Genomic DNA, 15,763 nt, shown 5'->3' on the forward strand with positions numbered 1-15,763 from the left:
GCACTATAACTATATTTTCGTTACTGAGAGGGAGAGGTAGGAGGTAGGCTGACATGGTTGAACATGTTACCTTCCCTAGCATTACTGCCATCTATGAGCACATGCAAACATTTTGTTTGCATGTGCTCATAGACTAACTATGCTCTTCTGTAGACCAACTCCACGAGGAAGTTGGGAGAAACTGAAAGAGTTGTTGTCCACAGTTCTAGAGCTTTCGATATTTATCTTTATATTAAATTTCGTTGTTGGGAGGGAGGAGAATTCATTATCAGATGAAATACTCCTTTTAGGATTTTAGCCTACAAACTGAAAATGGTACAAATCTTTTCAAAATTTCGGTTCTGATTGGCTCAACATCCCTCTTGCTCATGTTGACCTTACCTATTTTATCTGCAATGAAATTAAAAGCTATCCATGCTGTCCAAATCGTTATTTTCAGACAACACAGTAAGCACAGTACGATGCATAGTATTGTGATGTGTAAGAGATCATAAGTCAATTTCTCTATACTTGTATCTTTATTACTTTTTATCCCTCTATAAAAAATAAGTTTGCTAGCTGACACTCATGAGCCTTGTGATGAAGAACGGATGCTCTGTTACTCACAGTAGTTTAGTGGCTCACGAATATATAAATGGAAAAATTTCATTAGAGTTCTTTAAACGAAGATTGCCCCAAATCCACCCCCCCCCCTTTTTTTTTTTCTTTTCACTACATTTCCTTTAATGGCCAGAGTTGCAAATGGTTCCCTAGATGGGCAGAACGGGTGCAGCGGTTCGAATGGCCGATATTGGGGGGACCCTGGTGCGGCCCATCGAATGCACGGCCAGGCTTCTGAAAACATTCATCTCAAGCCTTTGAGGTTGTTGTAACCGATTCTGAGTGGGAGAATGGGGTCCACTTGACTTATTCGGGGAATTTCTATCTGGCCAGTGGTATTAGGGGCGTCAAGTCGTCCTGTGATTAGTCTGGCCAGTGCAAGAAGCATTGGTAGCCAGTCCGCTAGTTGAGCCATTTAAGGAGCCAGTATTCCAGGCTGAGAAACGTTGAGGTGTGTTGTAGGGGCAGAGGACCAAATAGCTGCTGCATAAAGAGGTATGGGACAGAGACATCGATAATTGTATTGATTGACGAGTTTTTGCCAGTATTATTGAGGATACCTTAAAGATTCAGGGAAACTGCTAGTTTAGGGGGACAAGGGTAACACATTCCTGAATGGTAATCAACCATTTATGTAACACTAAATTCCAAAAGATAGGACCTAAAACTGAGCCCTGTGGACAACCTTTCGATATCTTTTTTTTTTTTTTTTGAAAACTTTATGCTGGGTCTTCAACATTATCTGTCTATTTTCCAAGTTGCATATAAAATACTTGGAAACCAGACACTGTCAAAGGTCCCCCTCAAAGTCAACAAATATGACTAATTTATACTTATGTGAAGATTATTCAATATGTGTTATCAAATCTCAAAATCTCCCTTATTGATCCACAGCAGAAAAACCTTTAGAGAAAGCAAATTGGTTTACAAACTTAAAAATCCTTTTTCATACAACAATGAACTTAATTTCAAAAACAATAATCTTTCATATAACTTGCCCAAATTGGCCTATATCCTCGAGGGTCATGTAATCTTTTCCCAGGTTTCTTTAATAACTTTAACGATGGTAACTTCCAAAAGCCAGGAAAGACACCTTCTAAATAACACTTGTTATACATATTCAGCTTTATCACAGGGTATAGATCTAAATTTTTTAGTATTACATCAAGTCAAGAACAGGACATTTATTAACATTTAAGTTGTGTAGCCACAATTTCCAAATCATAAGTAAATAAAGAATCATCTTCAGGGCCACTATAAGACAAGTTATCCGGTCAAATCTTAGCCTGTTTCTGAGTATTATTTTCAGTGTCATCATTAAGAAACAGCCTACCAGTGACCACATTAATAGTGGTATCTCAATCAAAATATTATCGCTGGCTAATTTATTTGTCATAATCTTATAAATAAGATCCCATGGATCATTATCCCTCAGTTAAAACTAAATCCCTCCAAACCTTAATTTTACTGTCATTTTTTTAACTATATATCCTCTTTTTTTTATTTTATACACTTCTTTAAAATGATCAGCCTCATGTAACGCCTCCCCCCCCCACCTCTTATACCTCTGGTAAGTTTTTCTAGTTGCAAATACGTTCCTGCTTAATACTGAATTCCCCAGTCCACCATGGGGCTTGCTTATTAACTACCCTTTTTTTGAAGCATAACATAAAGAATTTTGTGCATACATTGAATATTCCACTGCATCTAACAAATTTAATGTTTGTATTTTATCACTACTAACTACTAAAGTCATTCTGTAAAGACTTAACTTTAATCCAATTAATCTTCTTAGAGAAAAATCTTTTAAAGTTTTCTGTATGACCATCAGAAATGCCAATATTGTCGTGTAAATTAATAATAAAATAAAGAGCTCTGTGATCACTATTAGTACAAATGTCATCTACATACCAATTTAAAGTTCTCTTAACTGTACTTACCATTTGAGAATCCCTTATTAAATTGTAAATTCTAAAACGCGAAATTCTCTCGACCTAAATTTCTTGGCTGTAACTTAACCTTCAACGTGTCCAATTTTTTTTAGGTCCTTTCTACTGAAGTCTTCGGAAATTAGGTGGCAGGGCCTGCTAGGCAATGGTGGGACCCACCAGGGCCCAACGGATAAGTGGTCAGAGGTACAAAATACTACACGACGCTCCACTCCCCACACACTTTTAATTCTGTGGCCTGTACTGAGTCAAAAAAAAAAAAAAGTATACAACGGTGAGGTGGGGGAAACTGCTGGTGCCGTCAGGAGGCAGTGATCACGGTGTTACTGATGTGCGATTTACTTAAAGATACGACCTCCGTATCCGAGTGATCACTAGCGGGAATAGTCGATTTGCCAACCCGCACTGGACCAGCGTGACAGATTATGGTCCATTTTCCTCAACGTGAATCGTTGAGATGTAAATATAATCCTTCTAAAGGGAAGGATTTTGCTTTCGCAAAAGTGATTCCGGTGGTCTCAGACAGGTTTTAAGTTCTATACGATATTACCATCAGCAAATTCTAAATGGGAAACATTTTAAGGAAGTAATCGCAGAAGCTTTTCATACCAACTAAGAAATACTGTCCAAGGTGTTAAGGCCTAATGACTCAGAGTACAACGAATACAGAGAAATAGTGAGTGGTAAATCAGAATGTCTTATTATGGAGGATTCCTGTACAATACAACGATATCAATGAAATGAATGTCAGATGAATTAATGAGACGCGTGGCAGAAAAGAAAAATGCAGGGGATGGATATATCAGGCGACACAGAAGTCTATGAAACCAGTCTGTAATGAAGTTACAAAGGTGGTTAGGCAGATTACTTGAAATCTTTAGCAAAGGATGCAAAGAAAATCAGCAAAGTTTTTTATTTTATTTAAACTTTTTCTTTCCTTGTTTAAATACTAGAAGGGGTTGATGATCGTTTTCAGGTTGCTCACAAACTGAATGAGTTTTTTTTTTTTTCATCTATCCTAAAAATTCCTCATTCACACGTGATTTTATTTTGATATCATATTGATGCAGGTTAGTGAAAGTAACGACAATATGCTACTGCATCATCTCTGCTTAACTCTAGAAAAGTTAAGCAGATGAAGCAGAAGCTTCCAATTTGTGCGTGTTTCTGAGCGTGCTTCAGAAAGAAATGCATGCATCGGCAGCCAATGCATGGAGCTTTAATCTGTTGTATAGTACTGTCCGGAATACGTTTGATACGATGTACCTTTTTACCAGGTACGGGTCGTTGGTGTGGAGCAGCTGTTGCTTGGCGACCCAGCGTAATATGGTTAATTACATCGTTATCTCCAAGGGTAGCTTAGAGTCGAAAACGACGCCCAGAGGCGTTTGAACACTTGAAACTGAGGCGCCATTGAGTCTTGGATCCTTCTGGACTTCCTTCTGAGTTTTAATTATTCCCATTAGTTCAGAATAAAAAGATAAACATGACTATGAAATGAAGTACCGAATTGTTGGGTGGTGTAGTGTACTGGATCTCTGGGATCCAGATGTATTCTATGATCGCATTTAATCTGTTGTATTCTATTTCGATTTTGAATGGTGATTAAAAACCTTTTTTATTCCTCCAGATGGGAATGGCGGTCTCTTCCGAGCTCTGAAAAGGAGAGGAATATTGGACGATATGCAGAACCGAGGGATTAAATACATCCACGTATACTGTGTAGACAACATCCTGGTGAAGATGGCTGATCCAGCGTTCATAGGCTACTGTATTCAAAAGAGGGCGAATTGTGCGGGGAAGGTAAGATCAAAATTCTGTGCTTTTTTTTTAAATTTTGTTCTTTGAGGGATTCAGAACTTTAAATACATAGACCTGCATAATGGAGGTAAGCTAAGAAAGTTAGGTTTCAGCCCATCGGGTTTTGTTTCTTAATTTCGTGTAATTAGTAAATCTGAATATACTATTGTTCCCAACTAGTTGGGAGCAAAAGGATATTCAGACAGTTAATTATAATAAACATTATTACATTTTATTATAATAAAAATTATGATAATAAACACACGAAGTTCTCTACTACCTTAAGTGTGTTACCACAATACTTGGAGAATGAAACCTTATTTGTCAATATCAAACCTCGTGCCACTTTTCAACCCATCTGCCTTATTTTTTCTAGATATTTCACCTAGACTAATTCCTGAGATTGCACCTAGATTCTAATTCCTAATATTCTTATGATAATTCTACATCATCAGATAGTGATGTAGAATTATCTACATCAGTATATAATTTAATAAATATTAAATTATATATTGATGTGGGGTTTCCATAGGAGTTGAGTACGTTTCTCAACACCACATACTCAACTCCTGTGGAAACCCCATGCATCGCATTTATCTACGAAGAACGGCGGCCATTTATAACCACCTTATATCTTTCCACTTAATCATTGCACTTAATGCCACTTGCCCCAATTTAATCAACCATTTAATTAGTACATGTGATACAACACCAAAGGATTTACTGAAATCTAAGTATCCAAGTGAAAAGTTATTCTTTGCATCCAATTTTAGATTTGTGACCTTCCTTTGACAAATTCGTCTTGATTCCCTTATGGGCCCACCTCTGTCAAGATTTTCTTGCATTACTTCAACTGTCAATTATTCTTTTCCCTGGAACAGAAGCTAATTTTGCAGGCTTGTATTTGCCCTCTGAACCACTTGAAACAGAGGGAGATAATTTGCACGTCTCCAATCTGCAGGTATTTCTTAATTGGAGGGTGCTCTCATTATGGCTAAAGGTTTAACTACCTCGTTTGCAGCTTCTTTTAATATTATTCGATAGATTCCAAACGTCCCAACGCTTTTTTTTTTTTTTTTTTTTTTTGCTGCAGCTGGAAATTATTTTTATTTAATTAATGTTTTTTTGCGCACAATTCTAAGTAGAAGCGCTATGAAATTAAATGAAACTTCATCAAATATAAATCCGAGATATGTATAAAATATTTGGCGTATTTAAATGTATGCTTTTAATGAAATTGGAATGTCTCCAGAATCGGATTTAAATTGTCAGCTTTCGTGAAAAAAAGATTAATTTGAGAAAGCTTTTACATAATTAACAAACATGACAAATAAAATGGGCACTTTCGCATTTGGAATGTGCCAATGCGCCCCTAAATTCATTCAAAGATATTTTCGCCCATAAATTAAAATAAGTGGATTTTAAAATTTGTACGTGAATGAAGCATATCGCAAAACGTATTTTTTATTATTATATGCTCCTTTGAGTTCAGGGAAGCGCATTGGATGCGAGGCACCAGAATCCCCGATCTAGGAGGCCCCAATCGAGGTGGCCCTCAAAGTCTCAACATAAATAAACGAAGCCGTTAACCCCTTTTGTATCTGGATCCTCAAGTACTTTTGCACGGCCCTGCTTGAGTTACCTGTAAATCGGTTTGGTTTTGGATCAAGTAGGCCTTTTGATGTACAAATTCATATGAAAGCTATTTTTTTTTTTTTTTTTTTTTTTCAGTTTGAAGAATAAACTGATGATTATAATTTAATTAATACAAAGGCTTCTAACGGGTAAAATGGGAATTTTTAATTATTTCTCGAATTACTATTATAGCCGACAGATGGCGCCACACCACAGTTATTTTGCACGCAATCATTTTAAAGATAACCTTGACCGTATCGTTTCTTCTGAAATTGTATTATTCGATCGAAGCAATAAAATTTAATTATGGCGACCTTGAAATACACGGAATGGCACTACGAATTATTTAGGATTTTAGTGAAAGATAAACTTAAATTTTAAAAGATTACCGTACTTCCATTTTCTGCTTATCTTATAAACAATAAAACTGTCTCTCGCTTGAGATGTGACTAGTTATGAGAAACAATGCTATTACTTGATTCCAGAATGTGTGTAATGAGTTCAGTCCGGCTAGAATGGACAAATGCACTGTTATCATTGATGGTTTGCCAAATTTTGAATATGTCAGGGGGGGGAATAAAATATACCAGCAAACTGAAACTTTCCTACTTTTATAGAACGCAAATAAAATAGATGACTTCGTTATTCTTTTTCAATAATGCCGATTCTTAATATCTCAATGGGGGAAGGAAAAATCTGAATGTTTAATTAAAAAAAAAAATTTCGTGATGCTGCTCCGCATACTGTTATGTGATCATGATGGTGGAGAGTAGGGTTGTCAGGTTTTCTAAAAAAAAAAAGGATTTTTGTCGATAAAATTTTGTTTTAAAAAATACAAGAAAATTTAAATTGTTTGATATTTTAATTGTACTTATTTTGACATTTTTTTTATCCTGTTTTATATACTGAAGGAACTCTTTACATGTAAAAGAAATTAATTGCAACTACAACTCTGCCTCAATCAATTCTCAGTGACTTCTGTTTCATTAACGAAAACACCCTTTCTACTACAGCATTTGAGCCAGGAAAACTTAACAAATATCCTAATATTCTACAGATATTGGGGACATTTCTTATAGGAACTTTGGGGGAAAAAAATCAAGCCACTTGTGCACTCACTTCCTCTACACAACATTTTCCAGCAACTTCAACCTATTCCCACAAAACTTTACACCTTCTTGGAGTTGAAAAATATCAATTGCCGTTTCAAAATCTTGATACGTAATTTCTTCTGTTTCCAGAGAAAAGTTTATTAACTTAGAACACTTTTCTCACTGAAGTCAGTGTTTTTTCTAGGTATTGCAATAGATCTGAATAAAAATCGCAACATTCATCAATCTTTTTCTGTTTGCATTCGGGTAAGTTTTTCAAAAATTGCTTTGCGGAATTTCCGAAGTATTGATCCTGGATTCTTTGATTTATTTTGTTACTGATCATGATTTGTATGAATCCATAATACTGAGGTCGCATTTCTCAAGAATTTTAGTAGTAACATCTAGCAATTCACCAACGTTGTCAAAAAAGTTAAAAACCACTCGCAGTTTTATTTCTGAATCTGTATCCTCACATCTGGTGTTAAGGACAACCACCTCGTTGGTACATAGCGTTATCAATTCAGACCAGTCCAGCTGCACAAAGTCAAAAAATGATTCTAAGTTTTTCCTTCTTTTAGCTGATACAGAAAAAAAAAATTAAGTTTTCAGTACAATGTTTTCTATATCTACTTCAAAACTGTCACGAGCATATTTCATGGTATTATGCAATATATGGTTAGCACAATTAGTTTTAACAATTTCGGCATTACTTGCTCTTAACAACTGAGAAGCAGAGCTATATTTTCCAAAATTTACATTTGCATTATCAGCACTGCGCAGAAATATTTTAGGTTAAAGTGAAAAGCTTCAAGCTTTTATAACTATGATTATGTTTCACATTGTGGTATATTAACCCTAATTCACACACTGTCCTATTTTTGTTTTTAAAACAAACAAAATAGCTTGATAACTTTACATCCACATTCCCTTTTCTTTTTTCTGATGCCCTTTGTATTGTGCATGCTGCTTAACGTCGAACTGACCACCATGACTGATAGAAAAATTCTTGTTGCACAATTTGCACTAAGCACGATCCACTGAAGACGCTGGAGCCACCCATGCAAAAGTTTCTTCCCACTTCTTTAAGTAGACTTGCTTATACTGCAATTTCTTCTATTTCTTGGGAGGAGACTAATGGACTGAGATTCTTTTACTAATTCTATCAAAAATTATTCAATGGCAATCCGAAAATAATAATAACTAAGGGCTTCAGCTTCCTGCTCGCTTTGCTCGCCAAACCCCGCGCACGCTTTTCTACGTAATATATAGAGGTAGGACGGAGTAAGTCAAATCTTTTCTACGTAAAAGACACCTGTCGAAACACACTAATCTATATACAATCTAATCTAATATATAAAAGAAAATAGAAAGTGTAAGAAAAAACTATTGAAAGTAAAATTGTTTGAGTGAATGAAAGTTATTATTAATTGCATGTTCTATCTTAGCCTCTTCACCGGACAGACTGATGGCTATGCAGGGCCTAATGGTTATCCAAGATGATACCACTCGGCAGCTTTTCCTAGCTGCCATGGTATGGTATGCTGACACTGGCCATTAGGGTAACCCCGAGGCCAGTGTGGGACAGACCTGCAAAAAGCACGCTCCACCATAGGAATCTTTCCCTATGTTCTTTTATTCCTACCACCTGGGGAAGTTGTCCCCTACCCTGTGCGGCCCTCTCCTTTTGCCTGGTGGCTTACTATCACCCAATTTCAACTCCCATCATTTGGATCAGGATGGGTGGGCATCCTGTACCAGGGGTTCCCTTACTGTCTCCCCTTTTAAATCAGGCGAGTGTTTGAACACTGGGCGCCTCCGTAGCCAGGTGGGAAGGAGCAGCAGCAGCAGTGCGTAGCACACGCTTCTTGATTAGACCGGGGTTCGAGCCCCTTCACCACCGAATGCGGAAAGGTCAGGGAATGACCACCGCATATACCGGAGCAATATGGCCTTAGTTGCTAATGCTCCTAAAAACCAAATAACAACAATAACAAGTCTGAACAGTGTCCCCTTTGTTCTCTATCCCTTTTATCCCACCCTCTTATTATCTCCTTTCCAATAAATTTTTTGCGCATCTCCTTGGATGCGTAGGCTACCCCAGGATTCACCCTGCCAGAGCTTTCTTCTCTCTTGATGTGTCCTGGCCCGTCTCCCCGTAACGGTGACGGAAACTGTTAGTGGCTCTCCACAGTCCCCTACAGGCTAAGTGGCCAGAGGAACAACACAACCCACATTAACACTTCACAAAACAGACACCGTGGCCTTATGCAGAGTACTGTATTCTACACTGAGCTGGGGCAGACCCCCCGGTGCCGCCAGACAACAACAACAACAAAAAAAGAACGCTGTCACTGTAATCGATATCTAATCAGGAAATGACCTATGTAATTATTTACTTGTGCTTTTGTAGTGCGCGGCATTGAAATATCACCATGTAATTATCTACATGCGTTCACACAGGTTACTCAGGAAGAGGCCTTTTGCTTCGGGTTCCCATAATGCATGAGGAATATTGTTGCATCCGAAAGAGCAGGACTAAAACATTTAACTAAACTACAAACTATGGGATTCATTTAACTAACTAAACTACATTATTGCATCCGAAAGAGAAGAGGACTAAAATGTTTACAAACTATATAAATTTTAAAATATATACAAAATACTAAACTACAGTATTTACAAATATACAATATTCATCAATATATAAAAAACGTTATATAAAATGGGACATAAAATGTTAGACAGTGAATCACGTGCACGAGGTTGGTGAACGTTATGGAGGCAGTTGTCTATAATTAATTGCATTTGTAGCGACGTAATTGCCTCGCTCTCTTCTCCCATTGGCTCGAATAAATATCACTAGGAGGAAAACATTTTTTTAATGTATAGAGATAAAAAAAAATTAAAAGTTGCACAAATATCAAATATTGTCTGTCAGCTTAACAATGTATCTCAAATGTGGGGAGAATTAAATTAACAGTATATAATAATTTATTAATCTTACCTCATAAACAAATAATCCAAAGCCCACGTCTCTACTAGGATCTTGCTCTCAATTTCAGAAAGAAAGAACAAAGAAGAAATAACGCTCACAAGTGTTTTTATATTTAAAAACACTTGTTCAGACCTTAAGATACCCTTTAAGGTATCTTAAGGTCTGAATGTGTCTACCCTACTCCTGGGGAAAACTTGGTGGTTCAGCTGGGTGTGTTGTGATGCAAGTGAAGTATTCTCTCATGAACCACATATAGCTAATGCAACAAGAAAAAGTAAACATCGCCTATAAGACAGCAGGCAAGTACATGGAGCAGATAAGATTTTAATTCAGGTGACTTCCCATGCATTGAAAGAGAAATTGTTTCTATGTTCTTGGGCACGTATCATGCTTGGGTTTTCTAGGTTCTTCTAATAGAATATGCAGAATTTTAAGTTTGTCGCGATGTCGATAACTTTTCTAAGACATGATAGTCTCGTGAAAGATCCACAAGCACGAAACTGGGACACACCATGTACTGTATACTGCTATCTCATATTGCCGAGATTGTTATGCGCGTGTTCATTTTAATTCCTTCTCACCATCCAGAATAAGAAATATGAGCTAATTTGATTCATCTTGAGTTAGATACCTTAGTAGTGCCATGACACGTCTGAGAATCGGATGAATGTTGGCACGCCCATAAAGTGCGAAAACCCTGAAATCTGAGTCGTACTTTCGAGAAATTCTGCAGGTATAAGCAAAATGAACTAATCATTACTAAACTTTCCATTCATTTCGAAAGTTTGGAGTGCTAAAAAGATGCGTTTGATGACTCGCTGGGTACGTTTCATATTTAATTTGTCCGTAAGGTAATTTTCCCTAACCAATCTGCTTAAAGCGATTCTACAGCCATTATTGTATTTATTACATAAAACACTTAACATAATTCATATCAGGGATGATCAACTTAATAAACTCAAGAACGGCACAAAACGATCTTCAAATACTTGATAAGAGCCCCACTTTACTCATTTTTATGCCTTATTTTTCTAATAAATTTGAGGTGCGAACAAAACACTTTTCGAATGCAGTCATTTCAAAATCACTAGTACCTTAGTTTCCCTTATGTAGCGTATTGGAGTTTATCCCGGCGTACTATAACTCGCAGGGATAAACCCCAAATCCTAAGATTGGCCACTACAATCCCGATTGAAGAGGACCCTTAAGAATTCGTGCAGTCTCCAATGGGGTTCGAATTCGGACCTCTCCAAATGAGTAGTAAGTGACCAACGTACTATATCTCTTACTAAGAGGAGGGGGGGAAAGAGGAATATGATGCAAGAAAGCAAGCTTATACAGCATCAGCCAAAAAAAAAAAAAAAAAAAAATCCCATACCACACAACCATCTGCTCTAAAAGTTTGTCCAGATCCTCCTTGGATTTATTTAAGCTGTCAACTACCCGCTGGCTAAAGGAAAATTTCCGCACATCTATTCTACAACTGTCTTTCCTCAATTTGAATTTATGTCCCCCTTAGGTTCGTAATCTGAGGAAAAATCCCATCAGCATTGAGCCTACTCAACCCATTTAAGGCCTTATACACTTCAATAATTTGCATTTAATTCAGAAATTAAGCCTTTCTTGGTAAGAGGACTCCTTGGTTCCCCTCACCAGTCTTGTTGCCCTTCTCTGTACTCGTTCTAGCAGCTCTACATCCTTCCTAAATTGAGGCTTCCAGACCTGTACGCAGTGCTCAAGGCGTGGCCTGACCACTGCCTTGTTCAACGGGATAATCACCTCCTTGTCCCTGCTAACAAAATTCCTGTATATCATTGACAAAACTCGATGACCTGCTCGGGAAGCCTGTCTGCACTGCTCAGAAAACTTCATATCTGACTACACAATTACATCCAGGTCTTTTTCATTTTCTGCCACTGTCAGTGTAATACCAGAGAGTTGATGCGTTTCTCTGGGGTTACTGCTTCCTATATGCAGTACTTTACATTTGTCAATGTTAAATTTCAGTTGCCACTTCTCAGCGTATCTACTAAACTTTTCTAGATCATGTTGCAGTAGCATACTGTCATTAACTACCCTGCCAACCTGGACATTAAGCCTGATATACCTTCATCAATATCATTGATGAATACACAAAAACAACAATGGGCTCAACACCGAACCCTGGGAGACTCCACTAATAACATTAATCCACGAACAGCAGTGTCCATTGATTACCACTCTGTCTCCATTATCCCACTCAACCATCCTTTTATCCATTCTGGCAACTTGCCCTTAATGCCATTACCGCTTCAATTTGTACAGCAGTTTTCCATGAACAACAGTATCAAAAGCTTTCCTGAAATCCAAGTTTATATATCAAAATTATTTTTGCATCCAGTTCTCTTGTGACCACATCGTAGAATCCAATCAAATTTTCCACACAAGACTTCCCCTTAACAAACCCATGCTGTGTGGATGTTTGTTAAGACATTGCGTGTTCAAGTCTACTTGTTAGACTTGAAACAAAACTATTGTCAGTATTCTAATAAGGAATGACAACTCTCTGTATGCAGAAACAGTGTGCAGATTTTTGAAAATATATCGTCTGTGTATTGAAATCAGTAGACATTCAGTTGCTAAAACTAAACAAACAGCCGGAAACTGCGCTTCCTGATCTTATTTTTAAGAGCTTTCTAGTTGCGCGGGCAGCAGAGTTCATACGACCACTGTTCATTGGAAAGTAAAAGTATTGAATTCAAGAGATCAGCCTTTTTGCTACAACAGAATGAAAGAATTTTGTTGTTGAATTTAGCAAGGTAATTGGTTTGTAATTGTTTGATAGAGATTTCGTGTTTTGAAAGAGGGATATATTCCGGTTTTAAGGAAAGAGTAAAAAGTGCGTAGTGACTACATTACCTTTTTCCAAAAATACAATGAGATGCCATCAGGATCGGGCCCATGACTCTTTGATAGTGACTTCGGTCCCAAATAATAATGGCGTGAAATAAATCAACTGTTTTGAGACGAAATTTTGCATGATTAATGGAGAGTCAGCTTTGATAATTGTCGATAAAAAAAAAAAAACTGCAGCCATTATCAATCCACTGCAGGATGGAAGCTTCCTCAACAATTCATGCTGAGGGAAATGGACCATAATCTGCTACGCTGGTCCACTGCGGGTTGGCAGACTGACCGTATTTAGCAGTCAGGAGCTTGAACCCCTGTCTACCCAAAGAGCGTGTGTTGTGCTACTGCACTCCCGCTCCTGACCACTCGGCTACAGAGGCCTATAATTGTCGATATTCAGCTATAACTGAAGGATGTTAAACTATCTGCAGTGCCGCATTCATATCTGATGGGGAAGAGAGTGGGCAGGTGCCCCGATAGTATAACAGCTCACTCACCAATGAGGGAGCGGGGGGAGGACAAATAGCCCCAAAACGACCGTGGTAGTAGTACTCGCAGAGAATTAGTAACAATAGTCTTCTCTACCGGTGCTTCGAGGTATAATGAGACAGGGAACTCGTTGTGAAGGAATTCAAAATAGAAGTATTGATGCCACTGCACAACTTCGGTTGGTCCCCTTAACATGTCTTACTGAACTAATCAAATTCTTACAAACTGCTTATCAAAATGAGATTCAGGAACAGTAAATAAGTGCGACATTCTTTAAATTTTGCTATAACATCACCCAATGTATAATTGGAATCGGCGTTCCCATCTGTACTCCAAATCGTCTGAAATTCACCCATTTGGTTTAAGATTGGCGATAATAAAGAAGAATCATTGGAATATCCAGATTCTTTGGTTGAACACCTTCGGTATCAGCCAACGGAGGTTCTGCAGGGATTATTCCAGTAGAACACTGGGTGGATTCCACATCTTGAAGATAGGACCCCATCTTTAGAGGGTTCTTAGATCTCTAGAAGATTCACTCTTCTGATGACTCATGGCATGGATTTTACAAACTTCATTAAAATCAAATTTGTTAACGAATAGAACTGAATAGTTAAGCTTAATCAAAGCGACTGTTAAGTCAACGGTTCTAGCAAAGTATTTGATAATAACGTCAAATCTGTTGTTCTTGAGTGAAAGAAAAGTTAGTAGCTTTAATTTTATAACGATTATTTACATTTTTTAAGCGGTTTACTCACTAAAAAGGTTGCTTACAACACAACGGCAAAGTCACTACAACTTCATTAGAGCAGCGACAATTTAAGGCTTAATAAAAGAAAACAAAAAACGAGAAAAAAGTTATCCAGACATTTTACTTGCTTGTCAAGAACATTTCGACAGTTGAAATGTTTTCAAGAACCGAAGAAAGTTTCGGATTTGTTACGACAACGGTGACAACAGCACTACGAATAGCTAAATGATTCACCCAAACCCAATTATTTTCAGTGCATCACGCGCGGAAATGGGATTTCCTTATCGTAAATGGGTTTCGCATCTGAGAGAAAGTTAAAAGCCATCCGCACGGATTCCTTCTTCCTCACGTACTGAGCGATCTTAAGAATTTCTATAGCTTGGGGGAAACTGTTAGTCGACGATGGTCCTGGCTTGGTTCGAATGTTGCTCAATGCTTTCAATTGTGTGTCATTTAGTTAAGCATAGAAAGAGAGGGAAAACACACGCAGCGAAAAAGCAGACACAAACGAAAATTCACAAGGATGGTTTGTATCTGGATGAAAATTTCGGTAGAGTAGTAGCATTTGATTTAATATGACCTTTAGTGACCCTGGTAGCCATCAAAGTCCCTTTTGCTCTCCACTTCTAACAGGCTGTTGTTAGTGGGGGAATGAAAGAGCTCTGTGAAGCACTTGTTCAATTTAATGATGAATCCTATTTCAATTTTTTTGTTTTTAGAGTTCCAGGTGATGTCCTTAGAAGTAGTATACATTAGCGCACATGATTTATAAGGTGATCATATGACATTTTCCTTCTCTACTTAGGAAACTCCTACAGTGGGCAATGCTGTTGCAATATTCGTTGTTTGGCATCAAGTTTTTCTCATTTATGACTGGACTTGAACCATTTAAGTAGACTTTGAAATACGGACTGCAGATTACAAATAATCATTTATTGACAAAAAAAAAAGGAAGCCCGTCACAGCCTCATGGTTAGGGGCAGGAATTTACAAAATTCTCATATGCTATAAACAAAGTCAGAATGATAGATTATAACAAATCTATCATTGAATTTGGCAATGATGAAACCTTCAGCTGTTTAGGGTCAGGTGTGCAATTTCACGTCTGTACGATTTGCTAGAGACAAATTTGTGACAGTCGAGTATGTGTTGATTAATTCGTTGAAGTGGCGAGTTTGAGAAAAGCCTGTATCTTTGTTGGGGACCGATCAATTCAGAGACGTTGAGTTGCCTGGTCTTTGCGGTCTGACTGGATGGGGCTGCAGTACCTGTGGTTGGGATGTTCTGAGCTGCTGTTTCAGTCGCTTCTGAGAGTAATTTGCGCAGGAGAGACCTGTTATATATATGCAAGGGTATCTTGAGGGTATTGTACATTTGTTGTCTTGTTATCGTTCTAGATGTTTGGTAATGATTGCTCTATCGCGTATTTTGATTGTTTCTTGGTTAATCAGCCATTTGCTCAGTACATTGTTTTTTTTTATTTGCCATATGTGCATAGTTGTAGGAATAGGAGATATTTTTATCAAAGATTATGCCCAGACCTTTATAAGACAGATCTTCT

At 37.6% G+C, this 15,763-nt stretch overlaps 1 protein-coding gene across 1 annotated transcript in view; it reads left to right on the top strand.

The window, feature by feature from the left end:
* Nucleotides 1–15,763, top strand: part of mmy (UDP-N-acetylglucosamine pyrophosphorylase mmy) — a 95,827-nt gene that overhangs the window by 38,785 nt on the left and 41,279 nt on the right. The window contains exon 5 of the mRNA XM_090372921.1: nt 4,180–4,352. Within this exon, the coding sequence (XP_090229047.1) occupies nt 4,180–4,352 (173 nt within the window). The remainder of the gene's footprint in view (nt 1–4,179; nt 4,353–15,763) is intronic.

Source organism: Mastigoproctus giganteus, chromosome 4 (assembly GCF_048544385.1).
Source record: "Mastigoproctus giganteus isolate SK-2022 chromosome 4, ASM4854438v1, whole genome shotgun sequence".
Classification (NCBI taxonomy): domain Eukaryota; kingdom Metazoa; phylum Arthropoda; class Arachnida; order Uropygi; family Thelyphonidae; genus Mastigoproctus; species Mastigoproctus giganteus.